Consider the following 23,637-nt stretch of genomic DNA (forward strand, 5'->3'; position numbering starts at 1 on the left):
ACTTTCACAGTTTCAGCCAAAACTAGGCTATCTTCTTAAAAATGTTATCATTATTATTAAAATACGGCTTTTAAATCACAAATTGAACTATTATTTATGAGGGTTTAACAGATCTTTTTCAAAGCTGACCACTCTAAAAATAGGATTATCGTTTATTCAGTAACAACATTATATTCATATATTGCTTCAGATTGATTGAGAAGCTTTGGTGACAAGTATAGGTAGTTTTGCAGTATGTTGAGGAAACAAAAAAGAGGGGTAGTAAAATTCAGAGGGTGGTAATTTAGAGATGATTTGATTAAAAATGTGTTTTATGACCTTAGGCATTTATTGGTGAAAAATATCAAAAGAAGACATGGTTTGAAGCTCAAGATTTTTGTAAAGAAATTGGAGGAGACCTGCCTTCTATCCACAATCAGGAAGAGCAAAACGTGATGGAGAATATGTGAGTTTCACAATATCCTTATTCCTTTAAATTATCTCAGGATTAAAATAAGTTCTGGGTACTGTTTTATTATCCAGGCAGAGGCCGAAAGCGGGTGCTAAACAGAGAAGGATAGTCCATTTTATGGGGAGAGGGGAGTTGAAGGAGGAAAAAAATATTTCCTTGTTTTTGCTGGTGATTTCCTCCTCCCAACTTTCCATTTCATACATGAGGGTTGTTTCCATGAGAGCAACATGATGGGGGGAATAACAGGAAAACAGGGGGAAATTGTTTTACTCCTAATGGAACAGTACAAAATTCTGTACCAAGATTTATTTTCTAAGAATTCACATATATGCCCGATACATGAGAAGCACAACAGTGTGTGTGTTGATTCAGTAATATGCCCCATTGTATCCAATGATATGGATTCCCAGGAAGTAATTGTTAGGGTTGTACAGGGGCATTGTTTGTCATTTTCCATCCAGGAATTTTGGGGTTGAATCAACCAAAGTGATGATTTCAAGATGGTTGAAGAGTTGTACTCACTTATATTATGATCATTCCTACCCCACTAAATTGCCACAAGTGTGGGCTCATTCAGCTTTTTTGCCTTGGGGCTCCATTGTGGGCCCGAGCGAGATGGCCGAGCTGGGAGGGAGAGGGCCTGTGAGAAGGTGAGGCGAGGAGGTGGTGGGGTAGGGTCCGGGTCATTCTCAGGTTGTCCTCCTGGAATAAGGATGGGGCTGCTCACTCCATCCTTATACTGAGAGGAAAATGAAGCATGCACAACTGTCCTGATCCTCCTCTTTGATCTTTCTCCCCTGATCTTCGGGCTGTCCTCTCAGCATTATTCCAGGAGGAGGGCGAGACAGGTGATAGCCAAGAGCACACCAGAGGGCTCTTAGCCACTGCATGCCTTCCTTGGGCCATCCTCTCGGCATAAGGATGGGGCTGCTTGCCCTTTCCTTATGCTGGGAGAAGGGCATGACATGCTGTGGCTGGGAGCACTCCAGAGGGCTCTCAGCTGCTGAATGCCTCCCTCCCCTGTCCTCTCTGTATAAGGGTATGGCAGCCTACCGTGCCCTTATACTGAGAGAACAGGGAAAATGAGGAGGGTCTGAGGTAAGCGCCCAGGGGGCCGCATCTGGCCCCTGGGCCTTAGTTTACCCATACCTGAATTAGATCTATGAGAACAGGTCAAAAACATTTAGGTTTTGTCATCAGGCAGCAGGTTAGAAGGAGTCAATGGAAAGAGAATGTTTTACCAGAAAGCCCCATGTAAATAAGTTTAAGTCTGGACAAGCAGTGTTTTAAGATACTTGAATCCACCCCCCCCCCCCCTAAACCCAACATTCAGCTTACCAGTGCATGCACTAACATCTTTATTTTTCCAGTATTTCTACCCCGTCTCTTCTCTACTCCAGAAAGGGGACTCAGGACGGCTTACATTTGTCAACAATCCAATGCTGCTACATATAAGCAATTTCAATAAATTTTAGGTCCTCCAAATCTAGGTAGGAGCATAGTTGGCATATAATAATAATAATAATAATAATAATAATAATAATAATAATAACAACAACAACAACAATAACAACAATAACAACAATAACAACAACAATTTTTATTTATACCCCACCACCATCTCCTCAAAGGGGACTCGGAGCGGCTAACATGAGGCCAAGCCCAAGAATTACAACACAACAAAGCAAAATACATCAAACAAATGATAAACATAGAAGTAAAATGCAAACAATGACAACTATACAATAAACAAACACAGAGTAAAATGGTGGGGAAATAAAACTACAGTGGGTAGGCCAAATGCACAGGATAAAATTGATAAAAAGCTTGGTGTGATAAGTAAGTGGAGTAGTGTGTGTCTGAAGGGAGAACTCAGAAGGGTTCAACAATGGGGTTGAGCTTTACTAGGGACGAGAGAAAGTGCATCAAGAGGACAGGTATATAATGGGATAGACATGGTATGGAGGTATGTGTTCATATCAGCCAAAGCTGATAGTAAGCACTCCTGACCATTGCATCTACCTGGGCTAACTTTTGGAGAGATGACTCCAGGAGCACTCCCAAGCTGCAAACACAGTCTTTCAGGGGAGTGTAACCCCTCCCAGAACTAGCTGACACACCTTCAACCCCAGATTAGGATACCTCTGTCTTGTGTGCATTCAGTTTCAATATGTTTTCCTCATCCAGCCCATTACCTCCTCCAGGCATTCATTCTGTGGAGACATGCTATCCTTGGCTGAAGCTGTTTTTGAAGGCATGGAGTGTATATTTGGTGTTATCAGCATACTGATAACAGCCCACCATGCCTACAGACAATATCTCCCAGTGGTTTCATGTAAATATTTTTTAAAAGCATCAGGGATAGAATGGTACTTTATGGGACACCACATAACATCTCATTTTTTGAGGAGAAGTTATCCACCACCTGAAACCTACCTAAGAGGTATGACCAGAACCACTCCAACATAGTGCCTCCGATTTCCAGTCCCTCTATGTGTTCCTGAAGAATACCATGGTCAATTGTATCAAAAGCTGTAAGGGGTCTAGAAGCACCAAAAGGGACACACTCCCCCTGTCAGTGTTGAGATGGAGATCATTCACTAAGGTGACCATAGCAGTCTCAACTGAAGCCAGTCTGAAATGGGTCAAGAAAGTGTGTGTCATGCAAGACTGTCTGGAGTTGGAGGGCAAAAGTGTGTGTCATGCAAGACTGTCTGGAGTTGGAGGACAAATACCTTGCCCAAAACAGGCAGGTTAGACACTGGTGTGTTATTATTAAGGTCCAGGGGATCCAGGGAGGGCTTCTTCAGTAGCGATCTAACTGCTGCTTCTTTTAAACAGGATGAAAGATATCCTGTCTGAGAGATGCATTACTAATTTGTTGTATTTGAGATTTAATTGCATCTCCTCTCTGGATGACCACCCAAGAGGCACAGGAATGAAGAAAGCAAGTTGTCCTCCTTAACTGTCTCAATAGGTTGTCCACATAATCAATATTCACATAATCAATTGAAACTGATCCAGTGTAATCCCAATCACAGAGTTGCTGGACACCTCATTGTTAGGCTTTGCTCCAATTACTGCATCTAAGTAATCTCTTATGCAAGAGATTTTATCGGCAACATGGTTATCAAAAATATCATAGTGAGCTACTGAAGGTTCTAATAATGGGTTGGGAGGGAGGGTGTTGCAGATTGTTCAGTGTATGTAACCCAGTTATCTATAATACAACACACAGTTTAGCCAGTTCAAAAGAAATATGCAACACAAATGTGAAGAATGCAAAAAACAAAAATTTACTTTTAAGTATTCAGAGCAGTGAATTAAAAAAAAACACAATCAGCAATACAATCATAATTTCTTTTGCATATCACACATAGTCCATATAGTCCAGAGAAATGAATCTTCCAATGTTCCTTGGATGTAGAAATATTGATCAGCATAAAATGGAGCTGCTGCCAGTCAGAAGCTTATGCTGAGCAGCAAGGCTTCCAGAAAATGTTCAGCAAGCTCAACTTCCAGCAAGACTTCCAAGAACACACACAAAGTAAGCTCAATGTAAAGGATGAATTAGCTAGTCGAGAGGGTTTTAAATATCTTTGCTACCAAAAATATAAAGGACCTATCAGGCGGGGGGAGTTTTGAGATGCCACCTTTGCCACCCACAATATATAAAGGATCCAGTCAGGGGATATTTATTTCTGCTGCCACCTTTTGTGTTCATGGGCCTTGCTTTATTTATGTTGAGGCTTAGATATGAGAGTGAGAATTCGCATGAGATGAAACAATAACTGTTGGTTTATTTGTCTCCTTTGAGGTACATAAGCATGACGGTTTCAACAATATATGTACAATACAGATGCTTGGTGGTCACAATGATGGCTATTGATTAATCTCTTATGAAGATGTTACTTTAAAAATAGTTTCTGTGTGACTTTCGTTTATGTATTTCCTCAGCCTTTCCTTCACAAAAGGCTTTTATACTATTTCTCCTAAAAACTAATTTCTAAAACCAGACACTGAAATCCTGCGTACTCTGCACTTTTAAACCTCTCTATGACTAACTGTCTTTTCTGAGCTCCCTGATACCAACTAACTGCACTAGCTACCCCAGCTAACTAAAAAGGAATGTTCAGTTGGCCTCTTCTAACTCCCATTCTTGACTTCCCCCATCTCTTGTGCCTCAGCACCTGCTCATTTGCATCTGGCCATTCAGGCCACTCCTATGCAAATAGCTCCACCCCCGGTTCTGCTGCACGATGAGAACCACAAAAGGTCTGCCTAACTTCCTGGTTTTGCATAATGGCTGTTCACACACTAACCCTTCAAGGTAGGTCACATACCAATTTTCCCAGCTATGTCAGATCCATCACACCCAATTCATGGGACAAACTCTCCCCAGTTACAGTCCTCTGGGAGTCGCAAACTAATCAACCCTAATTACCTTGCGTGTGGATACAATTAACCCGAGCATGTTTTTCTCTTAACACATACACCTGCACACCTGCAAATTAGCCATATAGGCACCTGATTTAAGCCTTTCGCCACTCTGAACAGCTCAGTTGGATGTGGATCTGCAAGCACAAGGCATGCAGTGAAGAAAGTTTTTTCCCCTGCATGTATTGCCACCTTATCGAAGCAAAGGTGCTCTCTATACCATGTCTTGTCACATAACAGTTGAGTTTTCCACCATCTGCACTCTAGTTGTCATCCTTCATGTTTCATCTCCCTGAGGGTCTCTGTGTACCTGTGTACAAGTAGTCCTCGGGTTACAAACAAGATAGATTATGTAGGTTTGATCTTAAGTTGAATTTTTATGTAAGAACAGGTACATTTTTTAAGTATAACTCTGGATAATAGGGAAGGGTTAAGACACCTGTTGTGTTTGTTTTCCTGTCTGTGTCCCTCTTCAAAAGATTTCATCTCACTTTCTATCCCTGTGATGATTGGATTTTGAAAAAATAGGCTTGTTTTGGAAACAAGGATTAATGACAAAGCTTCAATTGAGACACCTTTCACCCCTGAATAACTCTTTTAGGACTGAATTTCCCTTTCTAGGATAGATTTCTCTCAGTTCCTGTTGTCTCACCCCTGTTCTTAACTGTAAGTTGTTTGTAAATTGGATGTTTGTAACTTGGGGACTGCCTTTTTATATTTCAGAGTTATTTCAGGTATTCACTGGACTGCTAATTACTGGATTGGTTTAAATAAGTTAGACCCTGAGAATGGATGGGTTTGGAGTGATAAATCCCCTGTAAGTAAATTAATTAAAACTGATGTATTGGTAGCATGGTTCTGATCAACTCAACAGTGTAAATATTGGGCTGAAAAGTGTGCCTCGGGGGGTGGGGTGGGGGGTTGAGGCACACAATTGATCTGTAACTTTTATGAAATTTCAGACTGTATATTACTTAAAGAGTTTTGGCCTTTATTAAATGACAGGGTAAAAGTATGATAGCTGGTACTGAGTACTGGTAGTGCCATGCTGATTCTGCAACTGTGGTTGTGAATGAGGAACATGTGTGTGACCATGTGGTCACCACAACGGGCAGAGTGAGAGCAGGCGGAGTGAGGGACGCAGGCGGGACACTGTTGGCAAGATAGTACATAGGAATGGAAGATGAGCCAAACGGGGGTCAGAAAGGGGGGGGGGAGACAGAAAGGAGGGGAATAATAAACAGGGAAGGATTGCTTCATTATCTGTGTTCCGCCTGTGTTAACTGAGTTCAGCGGTATCCTGCTGCTGTGTTGTGCTATGAGTTCAGTGGTATCCTGCCACCAGATTGCGCTATCAGCACAGGCAAAGTAGTATTCTGGAATCAGTGTAGTGCTACCAGCACTCGGTACCAGCTATCATACTTGTACTAATGACAGTGTAAATTTTAACTTGTATTGACCTTTTACACTCAATCTGACAATTAATTCTGTAATTTTACCATTCTTTGTGATGTTCTTTTCACATTAATTTTTCTGTTCTTTAATTTTTATGTATCTCTTCTTGATTTTTTATGTATTTGCTCTATAATCTTTTAATTTTACCTCAGATCCTGCATCACATTATAAATTCCATAGTTTTATACACTTCAGATTATCAGTTTGTTAGGACTTTCTCATGTCCACAAAACTCCTGACACTATAACATCCCCTAGATTTCCAAATTACTGCAAAACATAGAATAAAATGGTTATCCGAAAGAAACAACAATATTAACTTTGATATTGTTCAAAAGCAATGCTATCCAGATTCTCCTAGAAAACTGTAGCTTCTATGTGGAGTTTCAGGGCAGAAAAAGTAGACAGAGGAGGCAAAAGAATGGCTTACCCCAAGGCAGCATTCTTGCACCGACCTTGTTTAATATCTTTACTAGCGATCAGCCACAACTACCACTCACAAAGAGCTTTATATATGCTGATGACCTTGCCCTAACAACACAAGCAAAAGACTTTGAAACAGTTGAAATCCAACTTACTAATCACTTGAAAGATCTCTCCAGCTACTGCAAAGATAACCACCTGAAGCCTAACGCTGCCAAAACACAAGTATGTGCTTTCCACCTACGCAACTGTGAAGCCAACAGGAAATTGAAAGTCACCTGGAAAGGTCAAGAACTTGAACACTGTTTCCATCCTAAATATCTCGGTGTCACCTTAGATCAAACACTAGCATATAGGAAATACTGCTTGAACACCAAGCACAAAGTACCTGCACGCAATAACATATTGTGAAAACTTACTGGCAGCACATGGGGTGCAGACTCAAAATTAATAAGAACATCAGCCCTGGCCTTGTCTTAGTCAACTGCTGAGTATGCCTGCCCTGTTTGGCATAGATCTGCCCATGCAGATCTATGCATGGGCAGATCTATCAACAGTTGTAAGTTTCTTAAACTTACAACTGTTGATAAACTCTACAAGCTAGCTGGCATTGCACCCCCCCCCCCCCAATGTGCGATGGGAAGTTGCTGCTAAATGAGAGAGAAATAAGGTTGAACACTGTAAACACCACCTACTACATGGTTACCAGCCTTCTTCCAGTAGACTCAAATCAAGGAAAAGCTTTATGAGAACTACCATTCCTCTTGGCGTCCCTCCAGCAACAGTAAGGGTATCCCTCTGGGCAGCTAAATCAGGAAATCCCAACTGGATGGCCCCCTGCGAGAGTCTTCCTTCCGGGGCAAACCAAGAATGGGCAACCTGGAAGTCCCTGAATAGACTCAGAAGCGGAATGGGCAGATCAAAAGACAACCTGGCAAAATGGCACTACCTAAAAGAATAACATACTTTGTGTGACTGTGGAGCAGAACAGACAACTCTGCATCTGTATGCTTGTCCATTGTGCCCTGCCTCATGTACAGAGGAGGAATTGTTGGAGGCTGCAGACAATGCCATTGCTGTTGCCCAGTTTTGATCAAAAGATATTTAGCTGCCTGCACACCTTCAATTTTTGTTGGTTTTATGCTAGTTTATACAATGCTTCCGAAACAAAAAAAAATGATATTGTGTAGTTCCTCATTAGACAATGACAGTTTTGTTAATTTTAATTATATAGAACTAAATTTTATTGTTTATATATATTGTACTTGTTGTCTGTGGAGCGCTAGTAAAATAGAACATTGATGTTGGTTGGGGAATCCGGATGTTTAAGAATATCTGTTCAGTTATGTTGACTGAGTTATTTTAGAAGCTCTAGTTTGGAAAGTAACTTCTCCAAATTCAGCCTATAACTTGCATTACCTTAAAAAAAGGAAATGACAGCCTTTTCTACTGTATCTATAAATAGACCCACATATAAAACATGCATACATATTCTGAAGAAGGCTGCAACAGACTGAGAAGCCAGGGTCATTGTGTTAAACTACACCACCAGTGGAACCTCACTTTGTGAAGACTGTGTGTTGATCAGTTGTGCACTGACCTCCACACATTAAAAACACTCACGCACAGGCGTCTTCCAAAGAAAATAAAAACAAACCAACAAAAGTCCCATGGCAATCAGCGAGTGGCGACGGGGGCAGGACGGTGAAATCTGGAAGCCCCTAGTCACAGACTGGCAAATGAGCGGTGAGTACAGACTCAGTCATTCTACCTCCAGGTCAGAGGCAGCTGAGTAGTTCGGCAGCTGTATCCATGACAGAGCAGCCCTTTTTAGGACCCACTCTGCTCACCCCACACGAGGAGGGGGATAGAAAAGGTGCCCTAAACATAGTCTGCCTCTCTTATCCCTGACTGGACTGCCGCACCCAGTGGGGTCACCACACTGCGGCCAAAGAAGAAAAATGAACTTCAGTACATGGAACGTATGGACACTGATGGACAACCCTGACAGTGAACGCCCCGAACACAGAACTGCTATCATTGCATGGGAGCTGGGATGCTTTAACATTGACATAGCAGCACTTCTGGAGACCCGGAGAGCAGGAGAGGGACAGCTGAAGGAAGAAAAAAGGAAGGAAGAAAAAGGGGGCTACAACTTCTTCTGGAAGGGTCTGCCTGAAAAAGAGCAAAGAATGCACGGAGTTGGCTTTGCTATCAGAAATTATCTGGTGAAACATCTGACCGAAGCACCCACTGGCATCAACGAACGACTCTCAACCCTCTGAATTGATCTTGCCAAAAACCAACAGGCAACCATCATAAGTGCCTATGCACCAACACTAGATGCTGATGAAGACATCAAAGAAAAATGTTACTGTCAGCTGGATCGGAGATACCTTAAGCCATGAGGAGAGACTTCAACCTGTGGCCAGGGACGATAGGAAAATACAGGGTTGGAAACAGCAACTCAAATGGCATCCTGCTTCTCACCAAATGAGCAAAACACAACCTTGTCATCATCAACATGCTCTTCCACCAGAAAAACAAGTTTAAGACATCAGGGAAGCACTCCCGATCAAAGCATTGGCACCTCTTAGACTATATAATCACACATGCCAGAGACCGCAGTGACATGCTCCTCACAAGCGCCATGATAGGTGCTGATGACTGCTGGACAGACTACAGGCTAATCCGATCACGATGGCTATCAAGATTGCCCCCAAGCGCAGACTGCAAGGAAGAAAGACAAGGCGCAAAATGAACACCCAAGCCCTTCAGGAGCCCTCCAAACGAGCCCTTCTCCAAACAGCACTCAAGGACCATCTACCGACAGAACATGCTGAAAATGTTGAGGAACATTGGAACAAACTGAAGACCTCCATCATCACAGCCTGCAAAGTAACTATTGGATATCAAACCAAGAAACATCAAGATTGGTTTGACAAAAATGACGAGATCCAACAGCTAATTGACAAGAAAAGGAAAGCCTTCCAAACATGGCAGGGAAACATCAACTGTGCTGCTAAGAAAAAGATCTACGCCAGCACAAAAGCTTAGGTCCAAAGAAGGACAAGAGAACTCAAGAACATCTGGTGGACAAAGAAGGCTGAAGAAATCCAACATCTGGCAGATACCCATGATGCTCAGGGATATTTCAAAGCCACAAAGGTAATCTATGGACCAAGAAACCTCTACGCTCATCAGATGGAACCAAACTCCTGAAGGACCAAAAATCAATTGCGCTACATTGGAAAGAACACTACCAAAGCCTCCTGAACCGCAGCTCCAGAGGTTCTCTCACAAATCCCGCAACAACAAACCAGGGGTGAGCTTGCAGCACTGCCTAGTTTGGAAGAAGTCAGAAATGCCATCAGCCAACAAAAAAATAACAAAGCCAGCGGATCTGATGGGATCCCTGTTGAAATCTTTAAAGAGGAAGGACCTGAGCTGACACAACAACTCAACCGGTTCATAGAAAAAGTGTGAGTGACCGAGAAAATCCCAGCAGATTTCAAGGATGCCACCATCATCAAGACATCAGGGAAGCACTTCAAAAAAAGGGGAAAGAACAGACTGCGGAAATTATCAAAGTATCTCCCTTCTAACCTCAGCTGGGAAAATCCTCACAAGAATCCTTGCAAACTACCTTCTACCCCTTTCAGAAGACACCCTCCCAGAATCCCAGAACGGCTTCCGCCCCTCCAGAGGAACAGTGGACATGATCTTCACTGCACGACAGCTCCAAGAAAAATGCAGGGAACAAAATCAACCTCTGTACACGGCATTCATCGATCTTGTAAAGGCATTGGACACAGTGAATCGCAGCGCTCTCTGAACCATCCTCCAAAAAATTGGGTGCCCAAACAAATTTGTGAACATCCTGCGGCTCCTCCATGGTGACATGATGGCAGCAGTCTTGGATAGCAATGGCTCCCAAAGTGACCCATTTAAAGTGGAATCAGGTGTCAAACAGGGATGCGTTATTGCCCCAACTTTATTCTCCATCTTCATCGCTATGATACTTCATCTTGTTGATGGGAAGCTTCCCACCGGAGTGGAAATCATCTACCGGACAGATGGCAAGCTGTTTAACCTCAGCAGACTGAAATCCAAAGCCAAGGTTACAACAACATCTGTTATAGAACTCCAGTATGCTGATGACAATGTCGTCTGTGTGCATTCAGAAGAAGATCTACAAGCCACTCTAAACACCTTTGCAGAAGCAAATGAGAAGCTCAGCCTGTCATTGAACATCGAGAAAACCAAAGTGCTGTTCCAGCAGTCACCAGCCATCCCCTTTCCAATGCCAGAGATACAGGTTAATGGTGTAACATTAGAAAATGTTGACCATTTCCGCTACCTTGACAGCCACCTCTCCACCAAAGTCAACATCGACACCAAAATACAACACCGCCTGAGCTCTGCGAGTGCAGCATTTTTCTAAATGAAGCAGAGAGTGTTTGAAGACCGGGACATCCGTAGGGATACCAAGGTGTTTGTTTATAAAGCTATTGTCCTCCCAACACTGCTCTATGCCTGTGAAACAGTTCAGGGGAAGATCTCAGGGACTCACATGTCTTTGCACTAATGCACAGAGCATGGGAAATAAACAAGACAAACTACAACTTTTAGCACAACACCACAAATATGATATCATAGACATCATTGAAACTTGGTGGGATGACTTCTATTGCTGGAATGTAGCCATCAAGGGCTATAACCTCTTTCACAGAAACCGAACAAAAGGGAGAGGAGGCGGAGTAGCCTTATATGTCAAAAACTGTTATGCTGCAGAAGAGATGCAAGAGAGCAATCCGGGAAACCAGCTTGAAAACATCTGGATAAGAATCAAGGGAACTGGGACCCAAAAAGATGTCATTGTAGGTGTCTACTACAGACCTCCAAGCCAGGAGGAAGAACTTGCTGAAGTCTTCTGCCAACAGTTGACAAAACAGGCACAGAGAAGGGATGTAGTAGTCATGGGCGATTTCAACTATCCCGATATTTGCTGGAAAACAAACCCGGCCAAGAGTACAAGGTCCAACAAATTCCTCACTTGCCTTGCAGACAATTTCATGGTCTAGAAGGTAGAAGAGGCAACAAGGGGATTGGCTACTCTTGATCTCATCCTAACAAATGCAGAGGACCTGATCGATGTGGTTGAAGTGGTCGGATCCTTAGGGGCAAGTGACCATGTGCTCCTGCAATTTGAGGTACAAAGGAAGGCCAAAACTAAGACAAGTCAAACCCGCATTTTGGACTTTAGGAGAGCCGATTTCCAAAAAATGAAGGAAACATTGAGCAGCATTTCATGGACACAGATACTAAAAGACAAGGGAGTTACGGATGGATGGGAATTTTTCAAGAGTGAAATACTCAAGGCGCAATTGCAAACCATGCCAACAAAGAGAAAAAATAGGACAAATGCAAAGAAGCCAGAATGGATGTCCAAAGAACTTCTAACTGTGCTAAAACACAAAAGACACATGCACAAGAAGTGGAAAAAGGGAGAAATCACCAAAGAAGAATTCAAACAAATAGCCAACACCTGTAGGGAAAGGGTCCGCCAGGCAAAAGCACAAAACGAGCTCAGGCTTGCCAGGGACATTAAAAACAATAAAAAGGGCTTCTTTTCTTATGTCAGTAGAAAAAGGAAAAACAAGGAGGCAATAGGGCCTCTTCGAGGAGAAGATGGGGCAATGCTTACAGGGGGGTAGGGAAAAAGGCAGAACTACTTAAATGCCTTCTTTGCCTCGGTCTTCTCACAAAAAGAAAATCATCTTCAACCTCAGCAAGATGGAGTGGATGAGGGATTAGAGGACATCCAACCCCCAATTGGGAAACAAGTCATCCAGGAATACCTGGACGCTCTAAATGAGTTCAAGTCCCCAGGGCCAGATCAACTACACCCAAGAGTATTGAAGGAACTAGCGGATGTCATTTCAGAACCATTGGCAATCATCTTTGAGAGTTCTTGGAGAATGGGAGAAGTTCCAGCAGACTGGAGGAGGGCCAATGTGGTCCCAATCTTCAAGAAGGGAAAAAAGGATGACTCAAACAATTACTGTCCAGTCAGCCTCACGTCGATACCAGGCAAGATTCTGGAAAAGATTGTTAAGGAAGTGGTCTGCAAACACTTAGAAACAAATGCATTCATCGCTATTAGTCAACATGGATTTATCAAAAACAAGTCATGCCAGACTAATCTGATCTCTTTTTTCGATAGAGTTACAAGCTGGGTAGATGCGGCGAATGCCGTGGATGTAGCGTACCTGGATTTCAGTAAGGCCTTCGACAAGGTCCCCCATGATCTTCTGGCAAACAAATTAGTCCAATGTGGGCTAGGCAAAACTACAGTGAGGTGGATCTGTAATTGGTTAAATGGACGAACCCAGTGGGTGCTCACCAATGCTTCCTCCTCTTCCTGGAAAGAAGTGACAAGTGGAGTGCCGCAGGGTTCCGTCCTGGGCCCGGTCCTGTTCAACATTTTTATTAGATGAAGAGCTAGAAGGCATGATCATCAAGTTTGCAGACGACACCAAATTGGGAGGGATACCAATACTCCAGAGGATAGGAGCAGAATTCAAAACGATCTTGACAGATTAGAGAGATGGGCCAAAACTAACAAAATGAAGTTCAACAGGGACAAATGCAAGATACTCCACTTAGGCAGAAAAAATGAAATGCAGATACAGAATGGGGGACAATGCCTGGCTCGAGAGCAGTACGTGTGAAAAAGATCTTGAAGTCCTCGTGGACAACAAGTTAAACATGAGCCAACAATGTGATGTGATGGCAAAAAAGCCAATGGGATTTTGGCTTGCATCAATAGGAGCATAGGGTCTAGATCTAGGGAAGTAATGCTACCCCTCTATTCCGCTTTGGTTAGACCACACCTGGAATATTGTATCCAATTCTAGGCACCACAATTCAAGAGAGACATTGACAAGCTGGAATGTGTCCAGAGGAGGGCAACTAAAATGATCAAGGGTCTGGAGAACAAGCCCTATGAGGAGCGGCTTAGGGAGCTGGGCATGTTTTGCCTGAAGAAGGGAAGGATGAGAGGAGATATGATAGCCATGTATAAATATGTGAGAGGAAGCCACAGGGAGGAGGGAGCAAGCTTGTTTACTGCTTCCATGGAGATTAGGACAAGGAACAATGGCTTCAAACTACAAAAAAGGAGATTCCATCTGAACATGAGGAAGAGCTATTCAGCAGTGGAACTCTCTGCTCCAGAGTGTGGTGGAGGCTCCTTCTTTGGAAGCTTTTAATCAGAGGCTGGATAATCATCTGTCAGGAGTGATATGAATGCAATATTCCTGCTTCTTGGCAGGGGGTTGGATGGGATGGCTCATGAGGTCTCTTCCAACTCTTTGATTCTATGATTCTATGATTCTATGACTGTCCACCCAACATCACATGCAACTCCTGGAACGATTCCACCAGCGCTACCCCCGGAAAATCCTGCAAATCTCTTGGGAAGACAGGCGAACAAACGTCAGCATGCTGGAAGAAGCAAAGACCAGAGGAGGGTTGGACTGGATGGCCCAAGAGGTCTCTTCCAACTCTTTGATTCTATGATTCTATGACCACAAACATTGAAGCGATGGTCCTCCACCATCAATTCTGCTGGACTGGCCATGTTGTCCGGATGCCCGACCACCATCTCCCAAAGCAGTTGCTCTACTCCGAACTCAAAAACAGAAAACAGAATGTTGGTGGACAGGATTTAAAGATGGGATCAAAGCCAATCTTAAAAACTCTGGCATAGACACTGAGAACTGGGAAGCCCTGGCCCTTGAGTGCTCCAGCTGGAGGTCAGCTGTGACCAGGAGTGCTGCAGAATTTGAAGAGGCACGAATGGAGGGTGAAAGAGAGAAACGTGCCAAGAGGAAGGCATGTCAAGCAACTCTGACCGGGACCGCTTTCCACCTGGAAACCAATGCCCTCACTGCGGGAGAAGATGCAGATCAAGAATAGGGCTCCACAGCCACCTACAGACCCACAAGAATTCTGATCCTGGAAGACTATCCTACTCGGCCAACGAGGGATCGCCTAAGTAAGTAAGTAAGTAAGTAAGTAAGTAAGTAAGTGTATCTCTTTCCTCACATTGTAACTGGTGATTTTAGTAAGACAATGTGCTACAGAATTTCATTTCTTTATTAACAGGTAGACTATACTGAAAGAATCTCTGTTATAAGCACTGAAAGCGGTTGCAAAATATTATCTTATGGAAGATGGCGCACTATCTTATGTTATAGTTTGAATGCGTGGTTTTGCCAAATAAAAAGAGGTAAAATAAATGTTTATTAAGGGTTTTGTTTGTTAAGTGTTTATGATTCTGATACAGGCAGCATTTTCAGGCAAGTGATTGAAAAAAGTGTTGTGCTTATTATTTCCATTATAAGCATTGCAAAGTCCAAATTCTTGGGCTTGATATTATGTCATGTACTCAAATATAATGTGCAATCAGCCATCCACATTCATGGGGTTAGGAAGACAGGAGTCCTGTGAAAGTGAAAAAAAGAGAGTATTTCTGGGTAGGTGAAAATGCTGTTCCTCCACCTCACCCAAACTGGCAGGAATGGAAAGCGGGTAGCAACAATCCCCTTTGCCACTCAACTTGGAAACCTCGGAAACAGCTAGCTCCTAGAATTGCACAGACATACAACATGTACAATATGTTAATGTGTGGTAAGCTCTAAATATATAATGTAATAAGTTTAATTTTTGTTGCTTTTATTAACTATTGATACCAAATTGAGATTGCACTTGATTATTTTAGAATTAATACATATTTGATTTTTCAGGTATATCCTTAAAACCGGAACCAAAGAATACTTTTGGTATGTTGGGTAATTTCACATCAAAAACCAGACTGTATGTCATTTCTATTAACACTTCTAATGGCACTGTATACATGTTATTTCTTTTTCTTTATTTTGCAGAATATTCTTTCAAAATTGTTGAAGAGGGCTGGGTTGCATATGAAAGCAATGAGTATTATTTCAGTAAATATCCCATGCCTGCAGAAAAGGCTCAAGCATTCTGCAAGACACATGGTGGTCAACTCACAATAATTGGGAATGAAAATGAAAGAACGTTTTTGTGGAAATATGTAAGAAATATGTTTTTCAAATCAAAAATAATGTTCAAAAACCAATGAGAAATTGTTTAGGAATAGCCATTTCTGTATCTGTTCAACTTTTGGTTCTAGATGGAAACAATAGATATAATACAATCAAAAATATGTGAAGATTAACCCTGCAGATGTGCACCTTCATGCTCAACTATTCAAGTGCCAAATCTTGTAATAAAGGGTGGGATGCAAAAATAGGAACATATATACTAAAACCCGATCAGTTTTGTGTCATCCAGTGTTGTGCCCTGCCTTGAGCCATGAGGAGAGGCTGGTAACAAATAAATTATCATCTATTGTTATGTTCGGGTATTGAATGTTTGCCTTTTATGTTTGGAATCTGCCCTATGTCCCTCTGGAAAGATAGGGTGGAATATATGAAAAATTATTATTATTATTATTATTATTATTATTATTATTATTATTATTATTATATCATCTAGTCATCCAGTACACAGCGGTGGTAATTTTAAAAAATTATCTCCACTCAATTGTGTGGTTTCTGCCAAATATATGTTACAACTTTAGAACGTTTTGCTGGTGCTAGTACTCAGTATGTAATGTATACAAACACATTAATAGAGTTACTACAGTTTAGTTCTCAAAATCCACCCAATTGTACATTGTCTATCGAGGCAACACTAGATCTGAAAATGCATGTAACATATTCACTACATGGATACAAGTTGCCATATTTTAATTTTCACAATCTAGAATTTTGTGTAGTATCTACCAATTTATATAAATAAAATGTAATGTTTGTTTGTGGGATTAACAGAACTCAGTAACCACTGGAGGAATTGGCACCAAATTTGAATTCAAGAATACAATGCATTCTATGTCCTTCACACACACACACACGCAAAACCAAAAAAATAACCGGAAAGAACTTAATCTGCCACAAAGCTAAATGAGTATACAGAGCCTGCGTTAAAACAACTCCCTCCTGGCCCTGCCCCACTCCTGCATGAGAGGGCAAAATCAACAGTTGAGAGAGAGAACTGCTTGAGAGAGGTGGGGGGGAGGTAGCCCATCGATCCTTTTCTCAAGCCCCTGCCTCTTCCCTCCCAAACACTTCTGGTCCAAAGCATTTCACCTCCTTCTTGCCAGCCGAGAGAGAAAGAGAGGCGGCATCCTCTTCCTCCTCACACCTAGAGCTGTTCCTCATGGAGGTGCTGCCTGCTTCCTTCCTTCCTTTCTCCCATTGCATTGCTGCTTGGCCAAAGCCCGACAGGAGAGGGAGGGGAGAAAGAAAGGAAGGAGAAAGAGAGAGAGAGAGAGCATTCTCCTCCAGATCCACCCCCTCCCCTCCTTTACCTTCCCTTTCTCTCATGTCTCCCTCACGGGAGGGATTCTGTGTGTCTGTGTAAGTATGACACACAGAATCCATACACACATCTATACACACTTCAACTCCCAGAAAGCTCACCCATATTGAGTTATGGGAAGAAATTCTGGGAAATGAAGTCCAGTACTCAAAGAAAGGACAAAAACAGAAAATGCTGTCCAGGAAGCCACAATCAAAGAACTCCTGACAGATGGCCATCCATTTTTACTTTATAGCAACCCTGGGCTACAATATCTACAATAATAGGCTGACCCGATGCGCCTTTCCAGAATAGGAATCTCCAATAACAAGTCCCAGAAGCACTTTCGTAGAACTAAGATTGTTGCACACTGCACTTGCCCTGTAATCCCCACATACCACCTGTCACATCAGCACTTTTAATCCTGTACCCACTGCTCTGGCCTGGCCCAGTTTTTATAGTGTTTTGATGTATTGTTTATTGCATGTCCTTAATATTGCTTTAACTGTTTTTAATTTGCTTTAGGTGTTGTATTGTTGTGTTGTGTTTTGAGGCCTCGGCCTTTGTAAGCCGCATTGAGTCCTTCGGGAGATGCTAGCGGGGTACAAATAAAGTTAATAATAATAATAATAATAATAATATCTATCAGTCTTTAATAATAATATCTATGTCTGTAATAATAATATCTATAGGTCCATTATAATAATATCTGTATGTCTATAATAATATCTGCATGTCTGTAATAATAATATCTAGATGCCTATAATAATATCTGTAGGTCTATAATAATATCTGTCAGTAATATCTATATATCTATAATAATAATATCTATATGCCCGTTGCTAGAATTTTATTAATTTTATATAGATTACAACGGAAGAGTGAGAACAATAAAGTACAGGAAAGTAAGGAAATGAAGAAAAAAAGAAAAAAGAAGCAAAAAAGTATGCTAAAATCCCAAATAACCCCTAAAAAAATAAAAAAAATAAAAATACTACAAAAATACACAAAACACACAAAAAAAGAGAAAGGGAAAACAAAAAAATGACTTCCATTCTATCTTCTTGGATCATATCTTCTTATTATTCAAAAATATAAAATAAGTTCAAAACGAAATTGTCTCTCTTGTTTCTTATTTTCCCAATTTGTCCAGATATTCATGGAGATTATCCCAATTCGTTCTTCTTAGTATCATACCTGTATTTTTCTTCAACAAAAAAGTCAATTCATCCATGTCCTATCTCATCCCGTATTTTCTTCTTTGTGAATTGGACTATCACGTCTTTTGGTGTTTTGTGTTTCCTAGAGTAGAATGAGGAAACTCGGTATATTTGATCCACCTCTTGCTCAAGCTCATCCTCCTCCACCTCCAAAACACTGGCCAGGAGATTTAACACTATTGACCTTATGTCTTCCTTCGAATCTTCTTGCATATTTCTTAGCCTTAATTGATAATCCATTTGTTTTTGTAGTAGTTTTTCTTGTTCTAATTCCATTCTTTGTTTTTGTTTCTCCAGTGACTTAATTTTCTTCATAATTTTCGCCTGTGTCTCATCCGTTTCAATTTTTCCCGCTTTTAAAACTTCTACCTCGCCTGCCAAATTATTTAATTCTTTCTTCAACTCTCCAAACTTTTCCTTCATTACTTTTTTCATATCTTTAAGATCATTATCTAATTTCTTATAGTGTTCTTCTTGTTTTTTGTAGTATTCTTCTTGTTTGTCTGTCATATCCTTCTTCATGGCATCTTGTTTTTCAGAAAGCTTCTTAATCTCCTTTAGAATATTCTCCATATTCACCCCTCTATCTAAAGACTCTCTTCTCAGCTGTATCTGTGTCTGTAATTCCTTATCCTTTTCTTTCTCTGCTTTCCCCTTTGTTGACATTTAAAAGCCAAGATCTAATTCTAGAGGAACAGGCAGATCTGGCGTGCATTACGGAGACCTGGTTGGACAAAGCTGGAGGAGTAAATTTGACCCAGCTTTGTCCACCAGGTTTCTCCGTACAGCACCAATCAAGATCTGGAGGGTGGGGAAGCGGAGTTGCGGTAGTCTATAAAAATTCAATCCCCCTGACCAGAGCTCCCATCCCACAGTCAACTAATTTTGAATGTGTCCACCTGAGGGTGGGTGACCGGGACAGAATAGGGATTCTGTTGGTGTACTGCCCACCTCGCTGCACCACGGTCTCCCTGCCTGAGCTAGCAGGGGTAGTCTCAAGCCTGGCATTGGAGTCCCAACGGCTGCTTGTGCTAGGGGACTTCAATGTACACACCGAGACTACCCTAGAAGGAGCGGCTCAGGACTTCATGTCTTCCATGGCAACCATGGGGCTGTCCCAACTAGTATCTGGCCCCACCCACAGTGCTGGACACACATTAGATCTGGTTTTCTGTCAGGGATGGGAGCAAGGTGGTGGTGTTGAGGAGTTGTCCATCTCTCCGTTGCCATGGACCGACCACTATCTGGTCAGATTTAGGCTTACTGCACTTCCTAACCTCTGCAGAGATGGGGGACCTATTAAGTTGGCCTGCCCCAGGAGGCTTATGGATCCAAACGGATTCCTGACAGCTCTTGGGGATTTTCCCGCCACCTCGGTTGGTGATCCTGTCAATGCCCTGGTATCTCTCTGGAATGGGGAGATGACTAGGGCAATAAACACGATTGCTCCGGAACGTCCCCTCTCAAGTAGCCGAGCTAAACCAGCTCCTTGGTTCAACGAGGAGCTGGCAGCGATGAAGCGAAGGAAGAGGAGGCTAGAGCGCGTGTGGCGTTCGGACCCGAGCGAGTTAAACCGAACACGGTTTGTTGCCCTTTTAAGGGCATATGCCGTGGCAATAAAGGCGGCAAAGAAATCTTTCTTTGCGGCCAATATTGCGTCCGCAAAGAACCGTCCGGCTGAGCTGTTTCGAGTCATCAGAGGCCTATTAAACCCCACCATCCCGGATGGGAACCCTGACAACTCGACGGCCCAGTGCGAAGCATTTGCTCGGTTCTTTGCGGACAAAGTCGCTTTGATCTGTTCTGGCCTGGACACCATGTTAACGGCGGTCTCTGAGGATGTAACAAGAGCACCTGCTTGTCCGATTTTGATGGATTCATTTCAATTGGTGAAACCCGAGGATGTGGACAAGATACTTGGAGGAATGAGAGCAACCACATGCATCCTAGACCCCTGTCCATCCTGGCTTCTAAGGGAGGCCAGAGGGGGATTGGCCGAGTGGGTGGAGGTGGTGGTTAATGCCTCCCTTCGGGAAGGCAGAATTCCAGCCAGCTTAAAACAAGCTGTAATAAAACTGCTGTTGAAAAAACCATCACTAGACCCCACTCAATTCGTCAACTATCGGCCTGTTTCCAATCTCCCCTTCTTGGGCAAAGTCTTGGAACGTGTGGTGGCCTCACAACTCCAGGTATTCTTGGTAGAAACGGACTATCTGGATCCAGCACAGTCTGGCTTTAGGCCGGGACATGGTACCGAGACAGCCTTGGTCGCCTTAGTGGATGATCTTCACCGGGAGCTAGACAGGGGGAGTGTGTCCCTGTTGGTTCTGCTGGACCTCTCAGCGGCCTTTGATACCGTCGACCACGGTATCCTTCTGAGGCGCCTCGCGGGAATGGGCCTTGGTGGCACTGTTTTGCAGTGGCTCGGGTCCTTCCTAGAGGGTCGTACTCAGAAGGTGTTGCTGGGGGACAACTGCTTGTCTTCACAACCATTGTCTTGTGGGGTCCCGCAGGGTTCAATATTGTCCCCCATGTTGTTTAACATCTACATGAAGCCGCTGGGAGAGATCATCCGGAGTTTCGGGGTGCGGTGTTATCTGTACGCAGATGATGTCCAACTCTGTCACTCCTTCCCACCCACTACTAAGGAGGCTGTTCAGGTCCTGAACCGGTACTTGGCTGCTGTGTCGGACTGGATGAGAGCTAACAAATTGAAGTTGAGTCCAGACAAGACAGAGGTGCTCCTGGTCAGTTGAAAGGCCGAACAGGGTATAGGGTTACAGCCTGTGTTAGACGGGGTAACACTCCCCCTGAAGACGCAGGTTCGCAGCTTGGGTGTGACCCTGGATTCATCGCTAAGCCTGGAACCCCAGGTCTCGGCGGTATCCAGGGGAGCATTTGCACAATTAAAACTTGTGCGCCAGCTGCGCCCGTATCTTGGGAAGTCTGACTTGGCCATGGTAGTCCACGCTCTGGTTACATCCCGCATAGATTACTGCAACGCGCTCTACGTGGGGTTGCCCTTGAAGACTGCCCGGAAGCTTCAGATGGTCCAGCGCTCGGCAGCCAGGTTGTTAAGGGGAGCGGCACTCAGGGAGCATACCACTCCTCTGTTGAGCCAGCTCCACTGGCTGCCAATATGCTACCAGGCACAATTCAAGGTGCTGGCGTTAGCCTATAAAGCCCTAAACGGTTCCGTCCCCACTTACCTCTCCGAACGCATCTCCACCTATGAACCGACTAGGACATTAAGGTAGTCCGGGGAGGCCCTGCTCTCAGTCCCGCCAGCATCACAGGCACGATTGGCAGGCACGAGAGACAGGGCCTTCTCAGTGGTGGCCCCTCGGCTATGGAACGCCCTACCGGTAGACATCAGACAGGCCCCTTCGCTGTTGGCGTTTCGGAGGAAGGTTAAAACATGGCTGTATGAACAAGTGTTTGGCTAATCATCATAACTGAGCACAGGAAGACAGTAACTGAACATAGGAATGGTATAAGGACTGAGAATCGGATTCTGATTGTTATTGAGGCTTTACATGTTAATTGTTGATGTTTGTGGATTCTGTTGTTGTATAATGTGTTTTAACTGCTGTAGACTGTTGTTTGATTGTATCTGTAAACCGCATTGAGTCGCCTAATTAGGCTGAAAAATGCGATATAGAAATAAAGCAAATAAATAAATAATAAATAAATAAATTCACTTTCTTTAACTGCTTGTAATTGCTTATAACTTGTTTAGCTTATTGTTTGTTATCTTCTTTACTTCTGCCCTTGGGCTCTTATGCTCTTCTCCATTCTTTAAAACATCTTCGGACCTCTTTGGACTACCACTCCCAGCCTGCACTACTCTCTTCTTCCTGTGTTGCTCCGCAGCAGCCTTCTGTTTCGTCAGTTCCTATCTTGCTTTTCTTCAATTGTTTATAAAGAAGGCCAGCGTAGACCAAACAACAATGGAGCCAAGGTCGTTTCTCCTTGCACTGTAAGCTAAGTCAATTTCTTGTAGCGCCTAGTAAAGTCCCTAATTTAGATAGCAGTGCGGGGATGTAGCCTAATGTTTAGAGGAGAGTACAAGGGTCCCCCTATTTATAAAGTTCTATTTTCTTTAATGCTTTTAAAAATACTTATACCAAATCCTTTAGACTTTAAAGTTCATCCAATTTAAAATCAACTTATAAAAACACTCTTCTTAATATAGATTCTCTCCTTTGCTATCTTCTTCTCTTCTCCTTATAAAAGTACTTGATTTAATCCTTCTTTGCCTAGATTCCAGGGGGTAGGTCCCTCCCCCCCCCCCCTCTTATATTACCATGAAGATGAAATTTCTTCTTTCAGGAACACAGTCCCTTTAGCCCCTTAACGTGGGAGTTCGTTCTTCTTTACAATTCTTATCTTTAAAATGGGGTGGAGGCGGTTAGACGAGCTCAGCCAAGCCCAATCCTGTAGAGCAGGATCTGAGAGCCCCTTTTGGTGCTCTCAGATCCTTCGATCTCCCCTTAATAGGGGGGGGGGGGCTTGGGGTCTTCAAAGCACCCAGGGGATTTGCGATCACCTTTGCCTTCAATCCGGTCGAAGATGGGGAGCTATAGCTCAACCTCGCCGCTCAGAACAGGTCCTCCCTGAGAGAGCTTTCCCTCAGCGAGGCTTCCCTGTCGCCATTCCCACCGGAAGTAAATACCTATATGCCTATAATAATAAAATATCTATACCTCTGTAATAACAGCAATATCATATCAATAATAATAATAATAATAATAATAATAATATCTATGTGGCTATAAGAATATCTATGTCAATACTAATAATAATATCTATACCTCTGTAAAAAAAAAATTGTGCCAGGAGTGCCTTGAGAAACTGCAAGTCGCTTCTGGTGTGAGAGAATTGGTTGTCTGCAAGGACATTGCCCAGGGGACATTGCCTGGATGTTCTGATGTTTTCCCATCCTTGTGGGAGACTTCTCTCCCTTGTGGAGAGCTGGAACTGACAAAGTGAGCTCATCTGTGCTCTCCCCAGAATTCGAACCTGTAACCTGTAGGTCTTCAGTCCTGCCGGCACAAGGGTTTAACCCATTGCGCCACCAGGGGCTCCACCTTTGTAGTAATAACAGCTATATCATATCTATAATAATAATAAATAACTAGATGCCTATAATATTTATAGGTCTGTAATAATAATATCTATACATCTATAATGATTAAAAAAT

At 42.9% G+C, this 23,637-nt stretch overlaps 1 protein-coding gene across 3 annotated transcripts in view; it reads left to right on the forward strand.

Moving 5' to 3' along the window:
* Window positions 1-23,637, forward strand: part of LOC137097395 (macrophage mannose receptor 1-like) — a 70,094-nt gene that overhangs the window by 22,123 nt on the left and 24,334 nt on the right. For all 3 annotated transcript variants that reach the window (XM_067470322.1, XM_067470323.1, XM_067470324.1), the window contains 5 exons: window positions 324-445; window positions 5,612-5,705; window positions 14,938-15,061; window positions 15,579-15,614; window positions 15,717-15,886. In XM_067470322.1, the coding sequence (XP_067326423.1) occupies window positions 324-445; window positions 5,612-5,705; window positions 14,938-15,061; window positions 15,579-15,614; window positions 15,717-15,886 (546 nt within the window). The remainder of the gene's footprint in view (window positions 1-323; window positions 446-5,611; window positions 5,706-14,937; window positions 15,062-15,578; window positions 15,615-15,716; window positions 15,887-23,637) is intronic.

The sequence above is a fragment of the Anolis sagrei genome, chromosome 6 (assembly GCF_037176765.1).
Source record: "Anolis sagrei isolate rAnoSag1 chromosome 6, rAnoSag1.mat, whole genome shotgun sequence".
NCBI lineage: Eukaryota > Metazoa > Chordata > Lepidosauria > Squamata > Dactyloidae > Anolis > Anolis sagrei.